At 40.4% G+C, this 19,853-nt stretch overlaps 1 protein-coding gene across 1 annotated transcript in view; it reads right to left on the reverse strand.

Moving 5' to 3' along the window:
- Nucleotides 1-216: 216 nt before the first annotated feature.
- asz1 (ankyrin repeat, SAM and basic leucine zipper domain containing 1) overlaps nt 217-19,853 on the reverse strand; it is a 30,522-nt gene continuing 10,885 nt past the window's right edge. Inside the window, exons 5-13 of the mRNA XM_040132870.1 lie at nt 16,449-16,560; nt 16,147-16,281; nt 14,862-14,980; nt 13,147-13,219; nt 12,261-12,317; nt 11,620-11,732; nt 6,795-6,900; nt 6,152-6,265; nt 217-778 (exon numbers count right to left, since the gene is read on the reverse strand). Of these exons, the coding sequence (XP_039988804.1) occupies nt 605-778; nt 6,152-6,265; nt 6,795-6,900; nt 11,620-11,732; nt 12,261-12,317; nt 13,147-13,219; nt 14,862-14,980; nt 16,147-16,281; nt 16,449-16,560 (1,003 nt within the window). The 3' untranslated portion in view covers nt 217-604. The remainder of the gene's footprint in view (nt 779-6,151; nt 6,266-6,794; nt 6,901-11,619; nt 11,733-12,260; nt 12,318-13,146; nt 13,220-14,861; nt 14,981-16,146; nt 16,282-16,448; nt 16,561-19,853) is intronic.

Below are 19,853 nucleotides of genomic sequence, written 5' to 3' on the forward strand. Positions count from 1 at the left end.
AACTTTAGAGGGAGCCAGGCGAGGTGTTTCCACCTGCCTCCAGTCTTCCCTCTAAAATAAACTATTCCTGGTCCTGGTTCCAGCTCCACATTCAATTCACAGACTGTTGATGCGTTTCATGTCGATCTTCACTTCTCACTTTGGGAAAGTTAATGAGCATGTTTTCCAAAATGTCGAAGCATTCATTCGAATCTCTAAATTCAAGGCCTAAAAACCTTTTTTTTTTTTAAATGCTTCATTATCTAGATTAAAATCAGGTTTTGCATTTTAAATTATTATAATTTTTCTTTTTTGCAGGCACTGAAACAGAATAAAACATCCTGATTTCAATCTTAGTTTGACCGTACAAGAAAATGCTACTCAAAAGAAACTTTAATTTCCACTTCAACCCTTCAAATATAAAATAACTTAAAAAGAACTAAGAACTAAACTCAGTGACAAGTCAAAGCAAACTGGGAAACAAAACACTGCAGCAAAAATAAAAATGACCTGTCTCGTCGAATGCTGTCAACCCTTTCATAATCATAATCCAATTTATCACCATAAATCATCAAACAAAATATTACGATGAGCTCATTAAGTGGTGGACACATCTGTCCGGTGATTAGCAGACATTCCTGTGCATCTGCAGGTAAATCTCTCCACGAGCAGCTTTGTAGAGAAGCAAGAGGAAGGCGGCTCCAAGTGTGCTCAGTGTGACTCTGGTCAGGTGCCGCATCTTCCAGTTGCCGTGGGAACCAGGTTGAGGAAGCCGACAGCAATCTCCGGCTTTGTCCATCTGAGGGAGGAGGGCGAAGAAAGATCCGCATGGGAAACAAATACACAAATATGGACATGAAAACACACACCAAACCCTGTGACCGGACAACACGGGCTCATGCAGGAAGTAGAAGGGCTGCAGGTCATTTTAAATCTAATCCAGTCTGGATTATGGCAGTTTACTGATCAAACAGTTCCAGGCCAGTTAAAGCTTGACTGGATGGGAAATACTGGTTCAGTTTCTGGTGGGTGGGAATCAAACCGAGACCAGCTCATGTTGTGGGTGAGGGCATGTCTGGTCCCATCGTACCGCCACAGCATGACTCGCAAACCTGAGTCACCATAACTTCCTGTGCCAAATCCTCAAGGATTCATCAGCCAAGTGGAGAGTCAGGTCTTGGTCATGGTCAAGTCACAGAGGAATAATGCTGTTCCTGAACTCCCAAGTCAGAGAGGGACACAGTGTCACACTGAATTCCTGTCATGTGAGAAAGATCGGAGATAAAGAGTTTAAGCTCTTCCAGCATACGTAGCTCAGGAACTTGCGGTTTTGGCAGTGAACCCTGATTTCAACCAACTTCCTGGATTCTGACATCAATAGTGAGGAAATGCTTCTAATAAGGACCATACAGGCATTATTCCCACAGGACATAAATGCAACACGGATGCAGAGTTGCGAAAAGGTTGGTTCCAGTAATTTTTCCTCATTCTGTATTCCTATCTCAATTTTTTCTTCAAACATTATCCTAAATGTTAGAAAGAGGAGACTCTCACATACGATGTCACAATCATTTAGGGTTATGTTATGGTCGCGAGTTTCAACTTCAATTTCAAATTTGTCATTTTGGTATGGCGGACAGCTCAAAATACTACAATACCCATGAGCCTCGGCCGCTATTGCAATGGAGAAGAAGCCAGCCAGAGGCACAAACCAGAGTGGTAGCAACTAAGAACAACACAGGCTAACTAAATAATTTCAGTTATTAAATCATCAAATCAACTCCAATCGAATCCAACTAACCTTAACCTTAGAGAGAGCAATATAATTTTTTCTGATTTAATCCACTAAGTAGAAGCTGAACATTTTTGACTTTCACCTCTCTTGGTTTATCAAAAAAAGAGACTTTTGCAGACAGAAATGTTACAGTGTCTTTGACTCAGTGATTACTTTACCAGGTGCTAAAATTACTGGAATTCAAAACTAATTTTCCAGCCTGTGCTCCGTTTTGGTTGAATGAATTCCCACCCATTGGAATATACCGTCATAATTTCAACAGCTCAGCAACACAAGATGGTGCTGCATCTCGGGCACCAGCATTGCAAGTCGCATTTTTAAAGCCAATGACGTGAAAGAAAAACCAGCATTATCAGGTGTTTTGGGGGCAGCTGGGCCCTGTGGTTCATTTGTTTGTGATCAGGGCTTTTTGCAAAGAATAGTGCTTTGGGGAATTACAGCATGCACTGTTGCACTGACTGACATAGAGCCTTCAGAGTCCTGCATGAGGGAAACCAGTGTGTGTTCACACCTGACAGGTCGGTCACAGTCAAACTACCAACAGCCAACTGGAGGCTGAAACTCTGACATTCCAAGAAGTAGCTCGAGGGTTTTTGAACTACCATCGGCCAAGTTTTCACATGAAATTTTTATTCGGTTCAATGACTTTTACCTCTATAAAGCCACAGAACTTAATGTTACTGAACAGAGTTTTTAAAAGCGTCACAACAATGTGAAAAACACGTAACTCGGGCATAGTATAGGTTTATGAAAGGTGCCCTGTTGAGTTTTTAGTGTAGTACACTTTGGAGCAGTTTTTTATTGAGTGGGTCCTCCTTTTGTCTCACGTGTGCGTAATAGAGCGCACGTAGCTGGCGCACTGAACAGACAAAAATTGACCCAAAATTAATGGTACCCTTCCACTTAAAAAAGAAATTAAGTTAAAACTAACAAAAGTATTTGGTATCCACTATTCTCTATTCCATATTTCAAAGAACAGACATGTCGATTTGATTTTTAATTTGAAATATTATTTCAAATAATACAACAAACGAAAATGGCAAAGGCAAAAATATCGGGACCCTTAACCTAATATTTTGTAGCACACCCTTTTGAGGCAATGACTGCAATCAAGCACTTTTAGCTATTAATGAGACTAAACCTCTCAGCTGGTAGTTTGGCCCACTCTTCTTGAGGTAACTGCTCCAGTTCTTTCAGGTGTGATGGTTGCCTGCTCCAGACTGTAAGTTTCAGTTCCATAGATGTTCATTTGGATTAAGATCAGGACTCATAGTAGGACACTTCAGAATAGTCCACTGTTTTCTTCTTATCAATTCTTGGCTGCTTTTAGATGTATGTTTTGGGTCATTCTCCTGCTGGAGGAGCCATGACCTCTGTCTGAGACAGAGCTCTCTGACACTGGGCAATATGTTTCGCTCCAGAATGCTTCGATAATCTTCTGATTTCATTGTGCCCTGCAGGGATTAAAGCTACACTGTGCCAGATGCAGCAAAGCAACCCTATAACATAACTAAGCCTCTGCCATGTTTCACAGTCAGGATGGTGTTCTTTTTTTTTGTAAGATACATATTTTCTTCTCTTAACACAGAGCTGATGTGACTCATCAAAAAGCTCTTATTTTGTTTCATCTGTCCACGGGACATTCTTCCAGAAGCCATGTGTCTTGTCCTTTTTCATTTTAGTAGGGCTGTAGTCTACGGGTCAACTGGTTGGTCAATATGCTCTCATCCAGCCAAATTATCATTGCACAATCGCTAGCGCTATATCAGGGGCCTTCCAGGATTAATCCATTATTGTCGGCGGCAGAGGAGACAGACTACCCAGCCAATTTTCCTCCTGCGGCCAATTTCAAGGAGGTGGATTACGATTCCATGGACCTTAAACTTCCAAATAATATTAGCAACTATGGTCACAGGAAAATAAAGCTGCTTGGAGATGGTCTTGGAGCCTTTACCTTGACCATGCTTGGAAATTATTTTTGCCCGTACCGCCGCAGACAACTATTACACAACTTTGAGGAAAAATATAATTAATTTTGGAGTCTGTTTTCTATCCACCTGATGAATGTACGTCCTTTATTCACTCTACACTAACTCCTAAGAATCTCTTTAGCTGCCCCTGTGTTCCGGAGAGGACACAAAGCTTCAGAGATGGTTTTATACCCTTGCCCTGATCTATACCTCCACAGGTCTACAGAGGTCTATAGGTCTACAGGGAGGTCCTCGGACTTCATGGCTTGATTTGTGTTGACATATAGTGCGAATTATGGGACCTTATATAACAAGGTGTGTGCCTTTCTAAACTATGTCCATTTAAATTAATTTGCCACAGGTGGACCCCAATCATGTTCTAAACACATCTCAAGTATGATTAAAGCAAAGAAGATGCACCTGACAACAATCTGGATTGCCACAGCAGTTGTAATTGCAGCAGTAAATAAGAGATTTCAGTTCCTGATTTTTAATAAATTAAATAAAAAAAATTCTAAAATCATGTTTTCACTTTGTCATTGTAGGTTATTGAGTGTAGACTGACGGGCAAAAACACCAAAAAGTAGCAATATTGTCCATTTAAAATTAAATCTACAACACATACATGTGTGTAAAAAAGTGAAGGGGTCTGAATACTTTCTGAAGCCATGGTAGAAAATGTCAGCACATTTCCCAACGACAATTTTTTTCACGGAATTCTAACCTACCCATTCATCCCTAATTGTGAAAGCATTCGATTCTTAACCACTGTAAGCTGGGAAGGAGGCTGGCCGGTTGGTACTTTCTGTTAGTTACAGATGTTGATAAAAGTCAGATTACTTAATAACTGTATAAATGAACAGTGCTGCTTTCCTTTCTGTTTCGATTTCGCCGCCACTTTAACAGGAATCACCCAGTTTTCAAACTTAACACCAGATGGTTTAGATGTTACAGTTTGTGTAGTGAGAGCTCCAGCAGATACAGTGATAGTGTGTGTTTCAAAAGACAAGCTCCCATTGATAAGGTTAGATTTTGGGTGTGTTTGCGTGTGTATGTGTGACAGGCCCCTCCTACCGGGCTTGGAACCCCCTGATCCAAATGGGCTCCATTGGCCGTCAGATTAGTGTCTGACACAACCGAGGACGTCCTCACCACTGCTATGGAAAGACGCGCACCTCTGTCTACTACTAACCCACCTCTCTCCTCCACCCCTACCCCCCCCCCACCCCCACCCCCCCCCCTCCCTCTCTCCCTCCCTCCCCTCCCCCCCAACCCCCGTCTCTCCCCTGCTTCCCTCCCCCCCCCCCCCCCCCCTCCCCCCATCCCCCCCCCCCCCCCCCCCCCATCGTCTGTGTGCTGACAGGTCGGTGTCACAGCGGTGCTGACTTATGGGCTGTGAGGATTCTGCCCTGTCAGGAACTCTCTCTCTCTCTTGAATACAAAACAAACACACACACACACACACATTCGCACACGCGCGCACACACACAGAGTCAGGTGCACACATGCAAGCACTCCCGCACATACCTGTTGGAGCTCGCCAGAATTCATATACATCTAACACACACACACACACACATACAGTGTTCTGGTCATGTTGCTTTTAATCCTCAGTAGTGAGTGGAAAGCTCTCAGAATGATAGTCAACGTTGTGAAGAAGGAATTTAAATTGATTTGCATTAAGTATGAATGTGTTCAAGCCTGAAGGATATTATCAGCAGGAAAAATACTAACAGCTGATATCAGCTTATCACAGATATAACCTATCAGCGTCAGTGTCAAGGTTGACAGATGCTAAATTAAATTATAGAAGAGGAATATTTTAAAAGGTGTATTTAATATATATTCACATATTATTTTTCATTTTAAAATTTCTTTGTATTTTTAGTTGTATTTATTATTTATAGCTAGGTTCCAGCAACATTTACTGTTGAATTTTTTATTTATCGTGACTGTCATTACTGATAATAAATGTTATTTTTCAGCTATGAAATATCCTGCCTTTCTCACTACTTTTTCATAACCAAATGTGAGGCCAGAAATCAATTTCTTTCTGCACTAGAGGTCTGCAGTAAAGGCTGGGGTATTGTGTGTGGTGAGTTGTATAAAAACTTTCTGTTTAATGTAATCAATCAAAACTTGGAAAATAAATAAATACAGATTGCAAAGTGTGCAATGGTAGTGGGCTTATATTTCACATAGTGTTTGTGGTTTGTGCTTTTTACGGTCATTCTGGCAATTTAGAAAAGTAGCAGAAGTATGAGCCCAGCAATACATTTGTGTATATATGTGTGTGTGTGTGTGTGTGTGTGTGTGTGTGTGTGTGTGTGTGTGTGTGTGTGTGTGTGTGTGTGTGTGTGTGTGTGTGTGTGTGTGTGTGTGTGTGTGTGTGTGTGTGTGTTTTGACCTGGCATAGCAGATTGTGAAGGCAGGTGACTTCCTTCTGCAGGTCTTCAGTCTGGACCACCAGCTGTTTGCAGATGGCCTGGGCCTCCTTCTTAGAGTCCAGTGAGAAGACCAGCTACATGGAGGACCAGACAGACAGAGACCAAGTACCAGTTTACAAAACTACCTGGGGGGCAGGTGAGATAGGCAGAAGAAGCAACAAAGACATCAGCAGACAGTGGATGCACTCATAAAGCCACCTGGCCTCATCCCAGTGAGGCGACAGGAAGGGACACTGAAAACTGCTCAGTGTACAGCCTTAAATGTGTGATTAAATGTAGTTTAGTTTAGACTACTGATTACGCTTTTTTTGAAGTTTGCTGGTTCACCCAATCCAAAAATTATTCCTACTTTACATGCTGTGCCCCCTGAAACAGTGTATCTGTATTACATCAACATATTATTATTAAAAGCTCCTTAATGGAAAAAAATATATTTTCTATATATCAAGGGCTTGTACATAGTTTAAAGCATTTGGCCAATGAATTGCACCAAAAGTGCTTCTGTTGCCAAAACGTCAGCAAGCTAGCATTGAACCGGCAGCAAGTATGTCAACACCTGCCTGGTAACCCCTAAACGGGTGCACCACTACGGAGGATGTGTACCTGAGAGGCTTGGCGAGGAAAACGGCTGATGACGTCCTGAATTGTCTCTGTCAGGTAGCAGCACTGCTGTCGCACACTTATCAGGAAGTTGTGCAGCTCCTCACTCCTGCAAAACACGAGCAACTAATGGAGAAGGTCTAATTAAAAAATACAAAAAACAAATTAAATTATAAATAAATATATATATATATATATATATATATATATAGTATATAGTATATAAGTGTATATATATATATATAGTATATATATATATATATATATATATAAATAAATATATATATATATATATATATATATTTTTTTTAGGAGAAAATACATTCACACCTACAATTTTCTTTTATCGTTACATACTGCCTGTACATGTGTATTTTGTAGTAGAGAAACTATTATTTGATTAATTGCTTAGCTGATCAACAGAAAATGAACTGACAATTTTGATAATCCATTAATCAGTTAAGGCATTTATTAAGACGACAATGCCAAACCTTTCCTGGTTCCTGCTTCTCAAATGTGAGACAATTTGTTGCATTTTATGTTTCATTCTGGACTCAGTATGTTTGATTTTGGACAAAGCATGTTATTTGAAGGTGTCATCTTGGGCTCTGGGAACTTGTGATGGGCATTTTTTCACAAATTCCAGACATACTCAACAATTGATCAACTAATCATTACAATAATCAGCAGAATAATTAAAAATGGTTATAATCATTGGTTGCAGTAAAATTTCTTTAAATGTAACTACAGATCCATTTCTCAAGTTGTAGTTACAAGTTCATATGTTCAATCCAGTCTGCAAAATACATTGATATCTGCATAACTGAATAAGGGTGATGAGGCACATTTATGCGATTCATTGCTTATCCGACAAGTCGCACATGCTTTTTTTTGACATGCGGATAATACTGTATAACGTGAAAGCTGAGGTCAGGATATTTACCTTGTTAAAAAGTGAGCACTAAGGATATGACCACATAAAAAACACAAGGCAAGGCCAGCTGAAGATGCCCAGCAATGACAGGGCAGACAGATTGATGGTATGGACCGAACTTTGTGTTAACACTCGCCATGCATTTTCCTGGAGACCACCTCACCAAACTCTATAGAAAACTGAGCAGGTGGCCCAGCCTTCTCCCCCTGCTAACCCATGCTGTCATCCCTCCCTGAAAACATCCACCTTAAATAATCAGTTATTTATATTCATCAACCTTTCCGTCCCTCTCTTCCCATCCCCTGGTCCTGTGGGATATTGATAGCTCTTATCTTAATGGTACATTTCCCTTGGTGAGGGGACTGGGCAGCCAGCCGTCCCGGCCCTCCTCACACTCTGTCAGAGGGGCGAGTAAACACTGTCAGTCAGCCTGTGCTGCACTCTCACCTCCCTTCTCCCTGCTGTTAGTTTATCTAGGGAGCAGAGAGTGATGATGGGCCCCCGGTGGGAAGATTGTTGAAGGGATTGCAGATGGAAAGGACGTTATGTTATGTGAAAATGCCGATACAGGGTGCATGTGTGCCAGTTTGCTGTGAACTTTGCTCATCCAGGGAAAATCAATTGGGCATCCAGCAGCACCCAGCAAGTGCCTTGCTCAATGATAGCTACTGACAGGACAGTGATACATGGAGGTGGCAGTGTGTTAAGGTCTCAGTGCTTGGGCTATCTAAACCAACCTATGCAGGGCTACTACTTTAAGTGACAGTGGAGTATTTTTGGTAAACAAAGTTGTTTTTACATTTGTGGTTCCTCGCAAAAAGGCAATATGTGTATCCTTGAGGCCTAACAACCATATTGAATGCACTTTCTTCCTCAAGAAACATTTGAAAGAATCTGAAGGTTTCATGTTTGCTTCTTGCTAGGAAGCAAACATTGTTTACGTCAATGTTTGCTTCATAGCAGCCTCCTCCTGCCTTTGTTGGTACATTGCTACATTTATTGGAACATTATCGCCACCAACTGTTGATCAGTGGAAGAGCGTGGAACCATCTGCAGGACTGTATCATATTACCCGTGTGCACAGGAACATGTGCACACATGCACAGGATACTAAGGAAACAAGGTTCCACTCCTAAAATCATTGCTCTGTAGTACGTCTAGTGGTCAAAACTTTAAAGGGTACCTTTAAGATATTTAGAATAAGAATTAAATGGCAACACCAAAATGATGGTTTGAACGCCTTCCATTCATCAGTCCATGCAATTTTTTTTAAATTGAGACATCCTAAATCCAAAGAACTGTGGCAAATTCTCCAGGCATAGGTTGGTCACACCAGATATTCATTTGACTTAGGTTTTTACTGTTTATTGCACTTTGTAGTTAATTGATAAATGCAAACTATACTATACTATGGCACTATTTTTGAAAGCATCCTTACTTTACTTTTAGTGCCTACAACTCTTGCACAGTATTGTATGTATTAATCTATGGCTTTGTAATTACAGGATTACAAGAACTGTTGACTTGAGGGCTAAACTAAATACCTGTTTCTTTTCAATTATATTGACCATTCTATTACCGCCACAACTATATTAGCCTGATCTCTAAAAATGCAAATAGCACAGTTACAAAGGAAACAAATCAAATACCACTTCACTTAGTCTTGCCAAATCTGGACTACATTAACAGGGAAAGTTTAAAACAGTTTCAGATTCGTGAAACCTTTATTCTATAAGTGACCAAGTCCTTGATCTAGACCTAGTCTATTGCTTTCTGAATGGAGAAAATGCAGTGAAATATACACTTTTGCTTTCATAAATAATAATTTTCTCTTAAATCTGGAAGTGATATTTATGCTTTAACTGGTCGAACACCCTTTCACAACAATAGGAGGATCAAAAAAACAGACAACTGATTACTCAATATTGTCATTTAAGTTTCTGTTAACTTTACTGTTCCCTTACTTTACCATTTCTCTCATTTTCCATGTGTTTTCCACAACTTCAGGACCAGAAAACTGGCCTAAAAACTGGATGTGCAGACTCATCCCAGCCACCTCATACTCCACTACAAGGCATCATATTAAATGCTCGATGTCATGGGCCAATTAAACAAAAAGTACTACATTACTGAAACAAACCAAACTGGCCGATATGCTTTGAGATTTTTTTTCAATTAAAATCAGAGAACATAAACTGTGACAAGGTAATAACCCACCAATTTAAAACATACATAAATTATCAGTGACAATACAAACTCAGTAAACTGGACCTCCCATTGCCATATGCTAGTCCATGGACAGTGTTTTCTACATGGCATCGGAGAGGCCCATCAACAAAAACAAGACAACCCGACAACATCCAGCGTCTTGATTATATCTGAGTGAATCTCATCAACCACTGGCGTGCTTTGCCTTTGCATAGATTTTCACTAACTCAGTTACCTCTGCCAGTTGAGATGGGCAAAGCATCCTCCCAGTCTTTTAACACTGGATCTGCCACATGTAGTCTGTTGGCTGGATTCAGGAGTTCCTAACTTCCTAGCTCCTTGCACTGCCCATACTATCCCCGGTCAAGGTCAGCAGTTCTCCTCAAAGAGCCAAGGCAAGTCCCTTGTCTAATGGTTTACCAGAATGTTTTTGAGACCAACCGAAAATTGTTCTTCATCACCTTTCCAAACTCCTCACACAACTAGATTTTTGCTGTCGTGGCCCCAGTAGCTGCATTCCTTTTAGACTTCCATTACCTGTCTGTTGATTCAGAAGTCGCCTTGGATAACCAAGCCCAAAAAGCCTATGTTCTTAGCTTTAGCTTCACCAACAGGCTCCTGGGTTGCTGTCCTGATAGACCTTGCCAACAATCTGGCCAGAACTCCAAGCACCTGCCTCGACAACGGAGGGTTTGGACATGGCTCACTAGAATTTGTAGTCCCCACCAAGGCCCGAGATTCAGGAAAAATGAGGCGGATTTATTTTAGTTTTTCGACCTGAGTCTGACATGCCAAAAATTGTGTTTTAAGACTAATTTTCAACTAATTTCCATTTTTTTCAGTGTTATGTAAAGATTCTGAAGGAGCTCATGAGGTGGTATGGCTTCTAATTCATCTCCTTAGCCTTTTCCTCTCTTTATTGGACTGTGTCTCATCCGGCAGGCGAGGGCGGGTGAAGCTAGTAAGCCCAGTTCTGCTGAGGATTCATGAAGTGATGGGGTGTGGTGCGATGGCTCTGTTTGGCCCACACCACTGGCTCTCCTTTGCTCATTGCAACCTCCCATCTCCTCTCACCTTACAAATCATTACAGCTCCGCTTAAACGATTAGGGCCTGGCTCAGGGCTTGGCTACAGAGATGGGGGAGGGGATACGGAGATAGGACAGTGAGATGCTCATAGGGCTGATGGATGACTTCTAGTGGAGGAGGACAGACTGAGCATTACGGGGAGATGGAGGAGGGCTGGATGTGGGAAGGGTTTAAGGTGTGTGGCTGACAAGTGTTTAAATTTTTGCTACTACCGTCAACTTTGTTTCTGGCTTTGTGAAGAGTGTTTGTAGAATACTTTTTTGCAACTGACAGCTTATCATACATTCTTAGGAGACTGAAACAAAGTTTTACAAATACTGTAAAGATTCTTAAACGCCACCAATTTCCTCCCTCAGACAAGAGAATCTAAAATGATTTTTAATGTTTGGACTGTACTGCGGCTAGAAAAGGTAAAGTGCAGAAAATCTCTGATCAGATTATTAGTCATTCTAATCTTAATACTGCCTCCCTGAAAAATAAAGTAATGCGCAAACTAATCCACAGTTTTCCCTGAGAGCCCTCTAAAGACCTTAATGTTCTGTTGAGCATACGTGTAACTTGCCACAGGCCTGCTGGGTATTAAGATGTGGTACCCTACCCACTGTCTGCAGCTCCCAGTTGGCTGATTGTGTCCAGGTCGACTCTGTCCAGGTGCATCTGTTGCACAGCACTCAGCACTTTCTGCTGGTGCACGGGGTCTGTGATACCAATCTGAAAAATGGAAAAAAATGTTATCCTTTTTTGTTTGTCCAAGTCTCTTCCCCTGTTATATGTTTAGAAAAATAATCGTACTGTTTGAGTATGTGACAAGTATTATTCAGGTATCTGTTCCATCTATATCATGCATTTGTGTTTCATGAAGAATGTTTCATGTATGAAAATTTCATGATTCAGACTGGAATTTAACATTAAGTTCTTTCCATTATTATAATTGCAACATGCTTTTGTAATAATGATCCAGATGTGAGCCAGGTGAAGTAAACCAGATGCTCTCATTTTACATGTATTTACCTCCTATGACAGATTTGAGGTTTATACAAGTTTACAGAAATATAGTTCAAGGGTGATCCTAAAATGATCATTTCATCTGTTTAACCTCTCGCAACCTTTTTCTACTGAACTTGTGGCCTCAAAAAGCTGTGACATCAGCAGCTACCCTCGTCTCTTTCTGGGTCACCCTGAAGGCTGGCAATAAGCAACAAAGCTGACAGACACACAGATGTTACAGTCATTCTCTACCTTCTCCAGGTCCTCCTTCTCCATGGTCAACAGGTAGCTCCAGGTGATGTCATTCTCCTGTGCATGCGTTTGTGAAAAAATGAGCAAGAAAGAAAAAAAAAAAAAAAAAAAAAAAAAAAAAATCACTCAGCATTTAGCAAATCAAAACTTCTACAGCTGCTCCTGACCCCACCACCTGAAACAGGTGTACCTGCATGTGGCTTTGCCATACAATGACAACAATCTACCTGAACCCATCAAACCCAGTCCTCATATATCAGATAGGGACTAAAACTTGAGCTGAACCTCAGTTTAAGTCAGGCCAAGCCAATCCAGCACACTAGATCCATTATTGAGCAGCGAGTAAAATATGTAAACGAGTCATCTCATGACATGTTCCCATGCATGTAAATGTCATTCTGTCAGTAATGCAGCTGTGTTCAACACATCTGGGATCACTATATCTCACCCACAGATCTAATACCGTATTGAACTATGTGTAACAGCATATCATCTCTGCTCACTACCTTGGCATCAGTGAGATAGGACAACAGAAATCTCTCATATTAGAAAAAAAGCGTTATGCATACAAAAATACACACATTTGAGTAAAAACTATATTGTAATCTCATTACCTCCGCCAAGGAAGTTATGTTTTCACCTGTATCTGTTTGTGTGTCAGCAGGATTACGCAAAAACTACCGAAGCGATTTGCACCCAACTTGGTGGAGAGATGGGGCATCGCCAGGAAAGAACCCATTAAATTTTGGGGCAGATCCAGATCCATTTACTATGAATTAGAATTTTTTTCTCTGAAGACTGGTGTGTGTTGTTTGACATTGGCCCTGGCGGAAGATATGCGCTCTACTGGTTGCTATTCTAGTTCTAGCATGCAATCGGTACTTACAGTCATGATATCAGTGAGATAGCCAAGATCGAGGCCGTGTAGAAGGAGCTCAAGGTCATCAAGCTTGGTTACACTGAGGAGAGCAGAAAGTTCACCTGACTCTTAAAGACTTACATCTACTGACTTATTCCACAGTATTAACCCAAGTATGAACCAGCTGGGACTGGAACTGCATTGAAGCTGTATGAGTAGAGACCTCCAGAGTAGTGCATATTTTTTAAAAATAAAAGTTGTTCAAAGGCTGAGCAGCAACATACTGAAAAGGGAGATCCTGTTCTTGGTTTAAGACCTCACAGCAGCAAACATCTATTATACTGAAATGTCCTTGAGCAGTGAACTACATCCCTTCCAGCTCCAGTATTCCTGACTTGAACTTTGACCTCCCTGTAGAAGGGGTTGGACAAAACAAAAGACATCTCTTTCTTCTTTGGGGATCAAGTGAGTACAAAAAAAGTGTCAATGAGTTCAGAGTAACCATAGTGTACGCGCAGATTCAGTCCTATTGTTGACATGATGAGCTTTATGAACGAACCCCTCTTCTCACGAATTTCAAAATATGTGGAATGCATTACTTGGTTTTTAACGTCTCTGTAGCTGACATGAGAGAAAGACAACAATAATTTTACAGGCTTACAGGTTGTAATTCCTGGTGCCAGACATGCTCAAAAACAATGTTTTGTGATAGTCACTTCCCCACCGTGCCCCTAAACATTCATGCAAGAGGTTTCTTATTCTTTATTTCTGGTTTAACAATGGTTCAACAACACCTGCTGCACAGGCATCGGTTCAGAGAAAATCTGACAGGGGGCGACGAGAACACAGACTGCAGTGAGGTATGAAATACTCCTTTGACAATGGGAGAGAAGATGGGTGCAAAGCAAAATTGTGTAATTCAATTAATCAGCAGATGACAATCCTAGAGTCTTTATTTATTAATAGTCATACACGATTACAAATCTATGAGCGAACAATGCGTTTTGCATTGCGGCTTCCTCAAGCTTTTGTTTTAAAAACAGTCATACATGAGATCTGCTGCTTACAACTACAATTTCAACTGTTAGTCACTGAGTAACAGGATTACTAATTCACTCTCCTTTCCCAGATAACCCTGAAATGATCTCCCTCTGGTCACAAGTCCAGTTCTTTATATAAATGCACATTACTATTGAAGTTTTAAGTCTTATCCTGGTTTGAATCATATATGGGTTATGACATTTGAGAAACCTGGTTATTCCGCTTGCTGCATAGATAGTTTTAGCAGCATCTCATTTGCTCACTCGTTGTCTGCATGTCTTTAACGTCTCCACGTCTCCAGCCACTCTGTCATCTCTGTACCAATAGAGTTACCTCAGCAGTTTGTTGATGAATTAGGTTTGGTTACTCGTGATGGATTATCATCCTCTTTTTTATTGCTACTAAATAACTCAAGTAGAGGGTGCACCTGCGCAAGTAGATGGTGATCAGAAAACCGGATAACGTTTTACCATTCCACAGTATCCTGGTTTCAGAGTCCCTCTGCTAGCATATCTGGGTTTCTCAAAACCAGGATAAGGACTTGCAGACACATAACTGTGATGCTCCAAAAACCGCGATAGCCTCATTAACCAGGATAGTTATGCCCATGTAAATGCACTCCATGTCAACCTTGTCCAAAAGTTTAAAACTTGCATTAAACAGTCCTAAAGCTATTTATTGCAAGTCTCATGCCGTCTTACCTTTCCTTGGAAGGTGGAGGTTCAGAGTTGGTCTTGAAGAACTTAGGCATGGTATTCTCCATTGAGTTAAGGGCCTGGACAGTAGAAATGTGGGATGATGAGGCCAGAATCCTGGATATCTGTGGACAGACACCGGTGTGAGAGTACTACATGATTCAGCATTTTTGGCTGGACTGCAACAGTGGAACGAGCCCTATAAAACGGGAATGTCAGCAACTGACTGACTGACTGAGTTATACTATTGATCAGCCGAACGAAGCATGACTGAGTGCTGATGTTACACCAGGTGAGTACTGGAGGTTCCCCATTGGCTGTTGCTCTTTCATAATGAATTGGCGCAAACAGTTTCTATTGCCTAATCAGGGTGTTGTTTACAGGCAGTGTTAACAACGTAGCGCCTTTGTCACTAGATTTACAGACTTTTCATGCCCCTTTAATGACTTTTTTTCACAAAAGCACCTAGCGACAAATCTAGTGACCTTTTGGACAAACCTTATGTACTTTCTGTAGAAGAGAGTCACCAGTATTTCCCCGTGAGTGCAAGGTTTGGCTCTCCTTCCACAGGCACACCTCTCTATGCATCTCATTTAAATTGACCAGACGGCAGCTGCATAGACGTGAATGAGCTTGTAGCTTTCTCTCTCAGTGATAATTTTACAAGTAAATATAGCTAATATCAAAGCACAGCTGTTGCCTTTAACTTATGTGTACGGTGATTTTGTCACACGACGTTGTGGTTAGATCAGGATTTTAGCAGTGCAGAAGAGTCTGACAACAGAAACAGAAAAACATGTAAATGAGAACAGCTTTATTGGGAATTCAGCTGTATTAAAGTATTGTATATGTGAGCACAGACACTAGGAGAGAAGCAAACAGATAAAGGGCGGTCCAGCCACATTCTAAGGTTTGACTAAGTCTTGTTTTTTGTCGAAACCATAGAAAATGTCAAGCATAGCACAAGTACGTAAATCACAAAAGGTCTCAATGGGCTAAGATTCAAGTGATGCAAAAACACACTTTAAATAACCAAACATTTCTTACTCAAATAACAAAAATATGTATTCTAAAAATATTAGTTAACAGTAATCACAGAATAGGGTGTAGAGATTCCTTGTTCATTCCGTTTATTTTTTGTAATTACTAGATACTCACAAGGTTTGTATTTTTACAGCATTCCTGAGGAATATTTAATAAACCTTTCTTCCAGATTACCAATACTCCATAAAAACGCTTAATTGTCTTAATTATCTAATGCATCAAAAAAGTACACAGGTACTTCAGGTACCTGTGGGTATTTGAAGATCACGGCCAGGTCGGCAGGGCTTTTGCCAGTCTTGGTCCTTATGGTTTTGTCAGCTCCCAGCTGGAGGAGCTTTAGCACTGCCTCCACTCTGCCATACTGCACTGCTATAGACAACGCCTGACAGAAAATATCAGCATTAGTTATCATACAATAAGTCAAATGTATAAATGAAATGTATCCAACAAATTCTACATTGTGCTAATGACATACATGTACATTGAGCTACAGCAGGACCTACAGATTCCCACTGAAGGGACCCGCTATGAAAAAAAAAACTGACAAACCGTGTATCCATTGCCATCCTGGACATTGATGTCTGCTCCATGAGACACCAGCAGGTTGATGACCTTACTATAGTCATTCCTGGCTGCCAACATCAGGCAGGTCATTTGTGACCTAAAAAAGGATAAGGGATAAGAAAGCAGAGCAGAGATCAGGTTAGAGAATGACAAAAGATAAGGAAATTAAATTAAGGTTGATTACAAACTATGACAGTCAGGTTATGAAGGGATAAAATATGCGAAGAAAAAAGGTGAAGTAATCGAGACACAAGTGAACGTCAGTGATGGCAAAGGTACAGAGAAACCACCAGGGTGCAGCAAACATCATATAATCATCTGACACACAAACACACAGGAACGCCAATTCAGCACATTCATTATTTAAACTGTGACTGGCCACCATACAAAAGAATCACAACTGATTCTTGAAGTGCACCCAAGTGTTTATTCTAAACGTAATGCTTTCACATACATGGATCTATGGAAGTCTTTGCTAAACAAATATGCCACCAAAAATTTTTGTGTCACACTCAACAAATCTAGGCTTTAAAAGGTTGCTATGAAAAGTCTGTAGATTCATTTATCATTAAGGTCAGCAAGTGGTAGCAGTATGGGCTCATAACAGTAACAATGGATTCCAATGGTGATCCAAACCAAAACTCATCTTTATGCCGTAACTTTCAGTTAGTGGCTTACTCTTTGATTACTTCAGGCCTGGTACTTGTAACCATTCTCCTGCTAACAGGTCTTTCTCAGTTTCAATGAATCCATTAAACCTAGTACGTACAGTACAGTGCATGCTGTCCTGCTGACAAGATTACTATAAACTTTCTGAAAACTACTGCATCTCTCTAACCATCTGTTTGTTTATTCGCTCAAGCACATTAGCCACCAGGCTGTGCCTCTCTTTCTCTATTCTCCTATTTTCTCTTCCCTGTCCTCTCTTTTCACTCAGGCTCTCTGTGCTGGACCATCGGCCATCCTGGGACCTCTCTCCCTCTCCTGGCTGTTGGTGTGTCTTTCAAGATGTTTTGGATCTGGATATTTGTCCTCCAGGAGCCCCAGCTGCCTCCTCGTCTCTCTCTCCCTCTCTGTGTTTGTGTCCTTCTCCTAGACATGTTAATGAGGTGCTTGGTTTTGCCACTTATACGTTTGTGTAGTCTGTCCTCTTTCCAGATCTTCAGGGTGGAGAGGAGGTTGAGTGCCTCAGGTCCTATCTGTTGGCAGCACCTGAAGTGGCTCAACGTCCTCCGAGATCATATTCTTCAGTAATGTTTAAAATCTACAATGTTGTCATCCTAATTGTCCATTCTGGATCTATTTTTTCCCGTTAAAAGGATTTCTTTTGGGATTTTTTTCCTTGTCCAATTTCACGGTCTAAGGACAGGGGGTGCCATAATGCTGTACAGATTGTTATGCCCCTTAAGGGAAATTTGTGATTTGTGATACTGGGCTATATAAATAAAATTTGACTGACTTGATTTGACCCAGAGTCATTGTAGACAAAATGAAGAATCCAGAACTAAACACCAGTCCTGCAGCGCAATCCACCTTCTTGCAGCGGATTAGTTTGTTTAGTATATCTTTCATTACAACAGAGCTCAATACACTATATCTGTGGCACACTCCTGCCTCCTTATATCTCACAGAATACTAAGTGGCAATCGTTTGGAACATGCTGATCAAATATCAATCAAATATTTTTTTCTGCACCGACTCTGGTTTGCCATTGGAATCCATAGTAATCACTGTAAATACCGACTAACGCTATGTTGATACCAAACAATGTATCTATGAAAATGCGCAGCCCCCTGATTCACCCCAATGAGGCTACTACACTGATGCAGCAGGGCTGCAGACAAAGAGGGTTACAGCAAAAACAAATTAATAATTTTAACGTTGCCCAACTTTTACTATAACACAATGTCATTGCGAAGAGCAGTGCACCGTCTTATCAAATATGTGTAAGAGTACACACTACATTACTTTGTAACATGAAGCTTTAATTCTACTTTTGGCGATCGCTGTGACACAGAATAAAATGATTGTTACCCCGATTACTTTCCAGAGATGTAAAATCCTTCCTCAGAGTATTATAAACAACTGTGCAGAGTTTTGGCATTTGATAAGACTTCAAACTGATGGATCAATTACTCAAAGCAGCCTTCCTGGATTGTATTTCATTGTTTCGCCAGTACCCACATCACCCAAATTAATGCAGCCCCTAGCATTTTTTTTTTTTTTTTAAACACAAAGGTTAATTTCAGACTCAACACCCAATACAGCTGCCGTCTTCTTCAAGTGAAAAACTTTAGAGCCACCTTTAAATTCTACAGTGGGTAGTATTTTTAATCTAAAGAGCATCTGATCATAAAATGTCCAGTGAAATATTCCTTTGAGCACAATAATAAAGATATGTGCTAGATTGTCTACCATAGTTGTTACAGACAGAGCGTCCTTTAACTACAAGGTCACACACAAACGTGCATTCGTTCAACGTGTCTCTCAACAGCCAACTACTGTGAAATGGAAGATGAGGTTCTGACAACTTTGACCTTTGTTGCTAATAGTCATTCCTCTGTTGTCTCCATGCGTTTGCTTCTATCTGAACAAGGACTGTATATAAATAACCTCTGCTACACTACTTCTTATCACCTCTGACTCAAACACAGCAGGTGAGAGAAAAAAACATCAATCCAAAGTGGTGGGAAAGTCCTGGGTCAATTCATCACTTTTCTTTACTGTGTGTGTGTCTGTGTGAGAGAGAAACAGCAAGAGGAAAAGAGGAAGCATTTAAAGGGGTAATCCATAATTCACGTTAACAAAAGGGTAGCCCAGCGAAACGCAGAATGTTTGTGTTATCTTTCTCAAATTGATTGACAGGCCTTTTAATACATGGATAAACACCGGATTGATACCAAATAAAAAGTTATTTCTGAAGCAGTAAAATGTTTGCTTATATTGGTATTTTCTTGTAAACATTGGAAAAACGTCTGTTTAAATTAAAAAAAAAAAAAAAACGTTTAACTTATGATCTGTTGGGAGACACCTAAAATGCTGATTTTTCAAGACACCAACACTTAAAATTTTGTAGTTGAATATAACTTAAATTTATTAAGTCCATAAGTAACTGATTGGGTCTTATATACAATAATATAGTTTTGTTTTGTTTTTTAAGTAAAAGAGACGCAGGCGAATTTAGATCGATCCTTACATTTTTCATAATTCCCATTTGAAGTTGGAGACACTTATTGAATATTATTATTATCTGGGTATGTGTATCATTACATCACAACACTAATATCATGATAAAATTCAATTCGAAAGCATTTTAGATAACCAGCTGGTAATGCCTGTGCTAATCCAGTGAACTGAATCTCTAATAAAGAAAGATACTTAAACACATTG

This window comes from Xiphias gladius, chromosome 8 (assembly GCF_016859285.1).
Source record: "Xiphias gladius isolate SHS-SW01 ecotype Sanya breed wild chromosome 8, ASM1685928v1, whole genome shotgun sequence".
NCBI lineage: Eukaryota > Metazoa > Chordata > Actinopteri > Istiophoriformes > Xiphiidae > Xiphias > Xiphias gladius.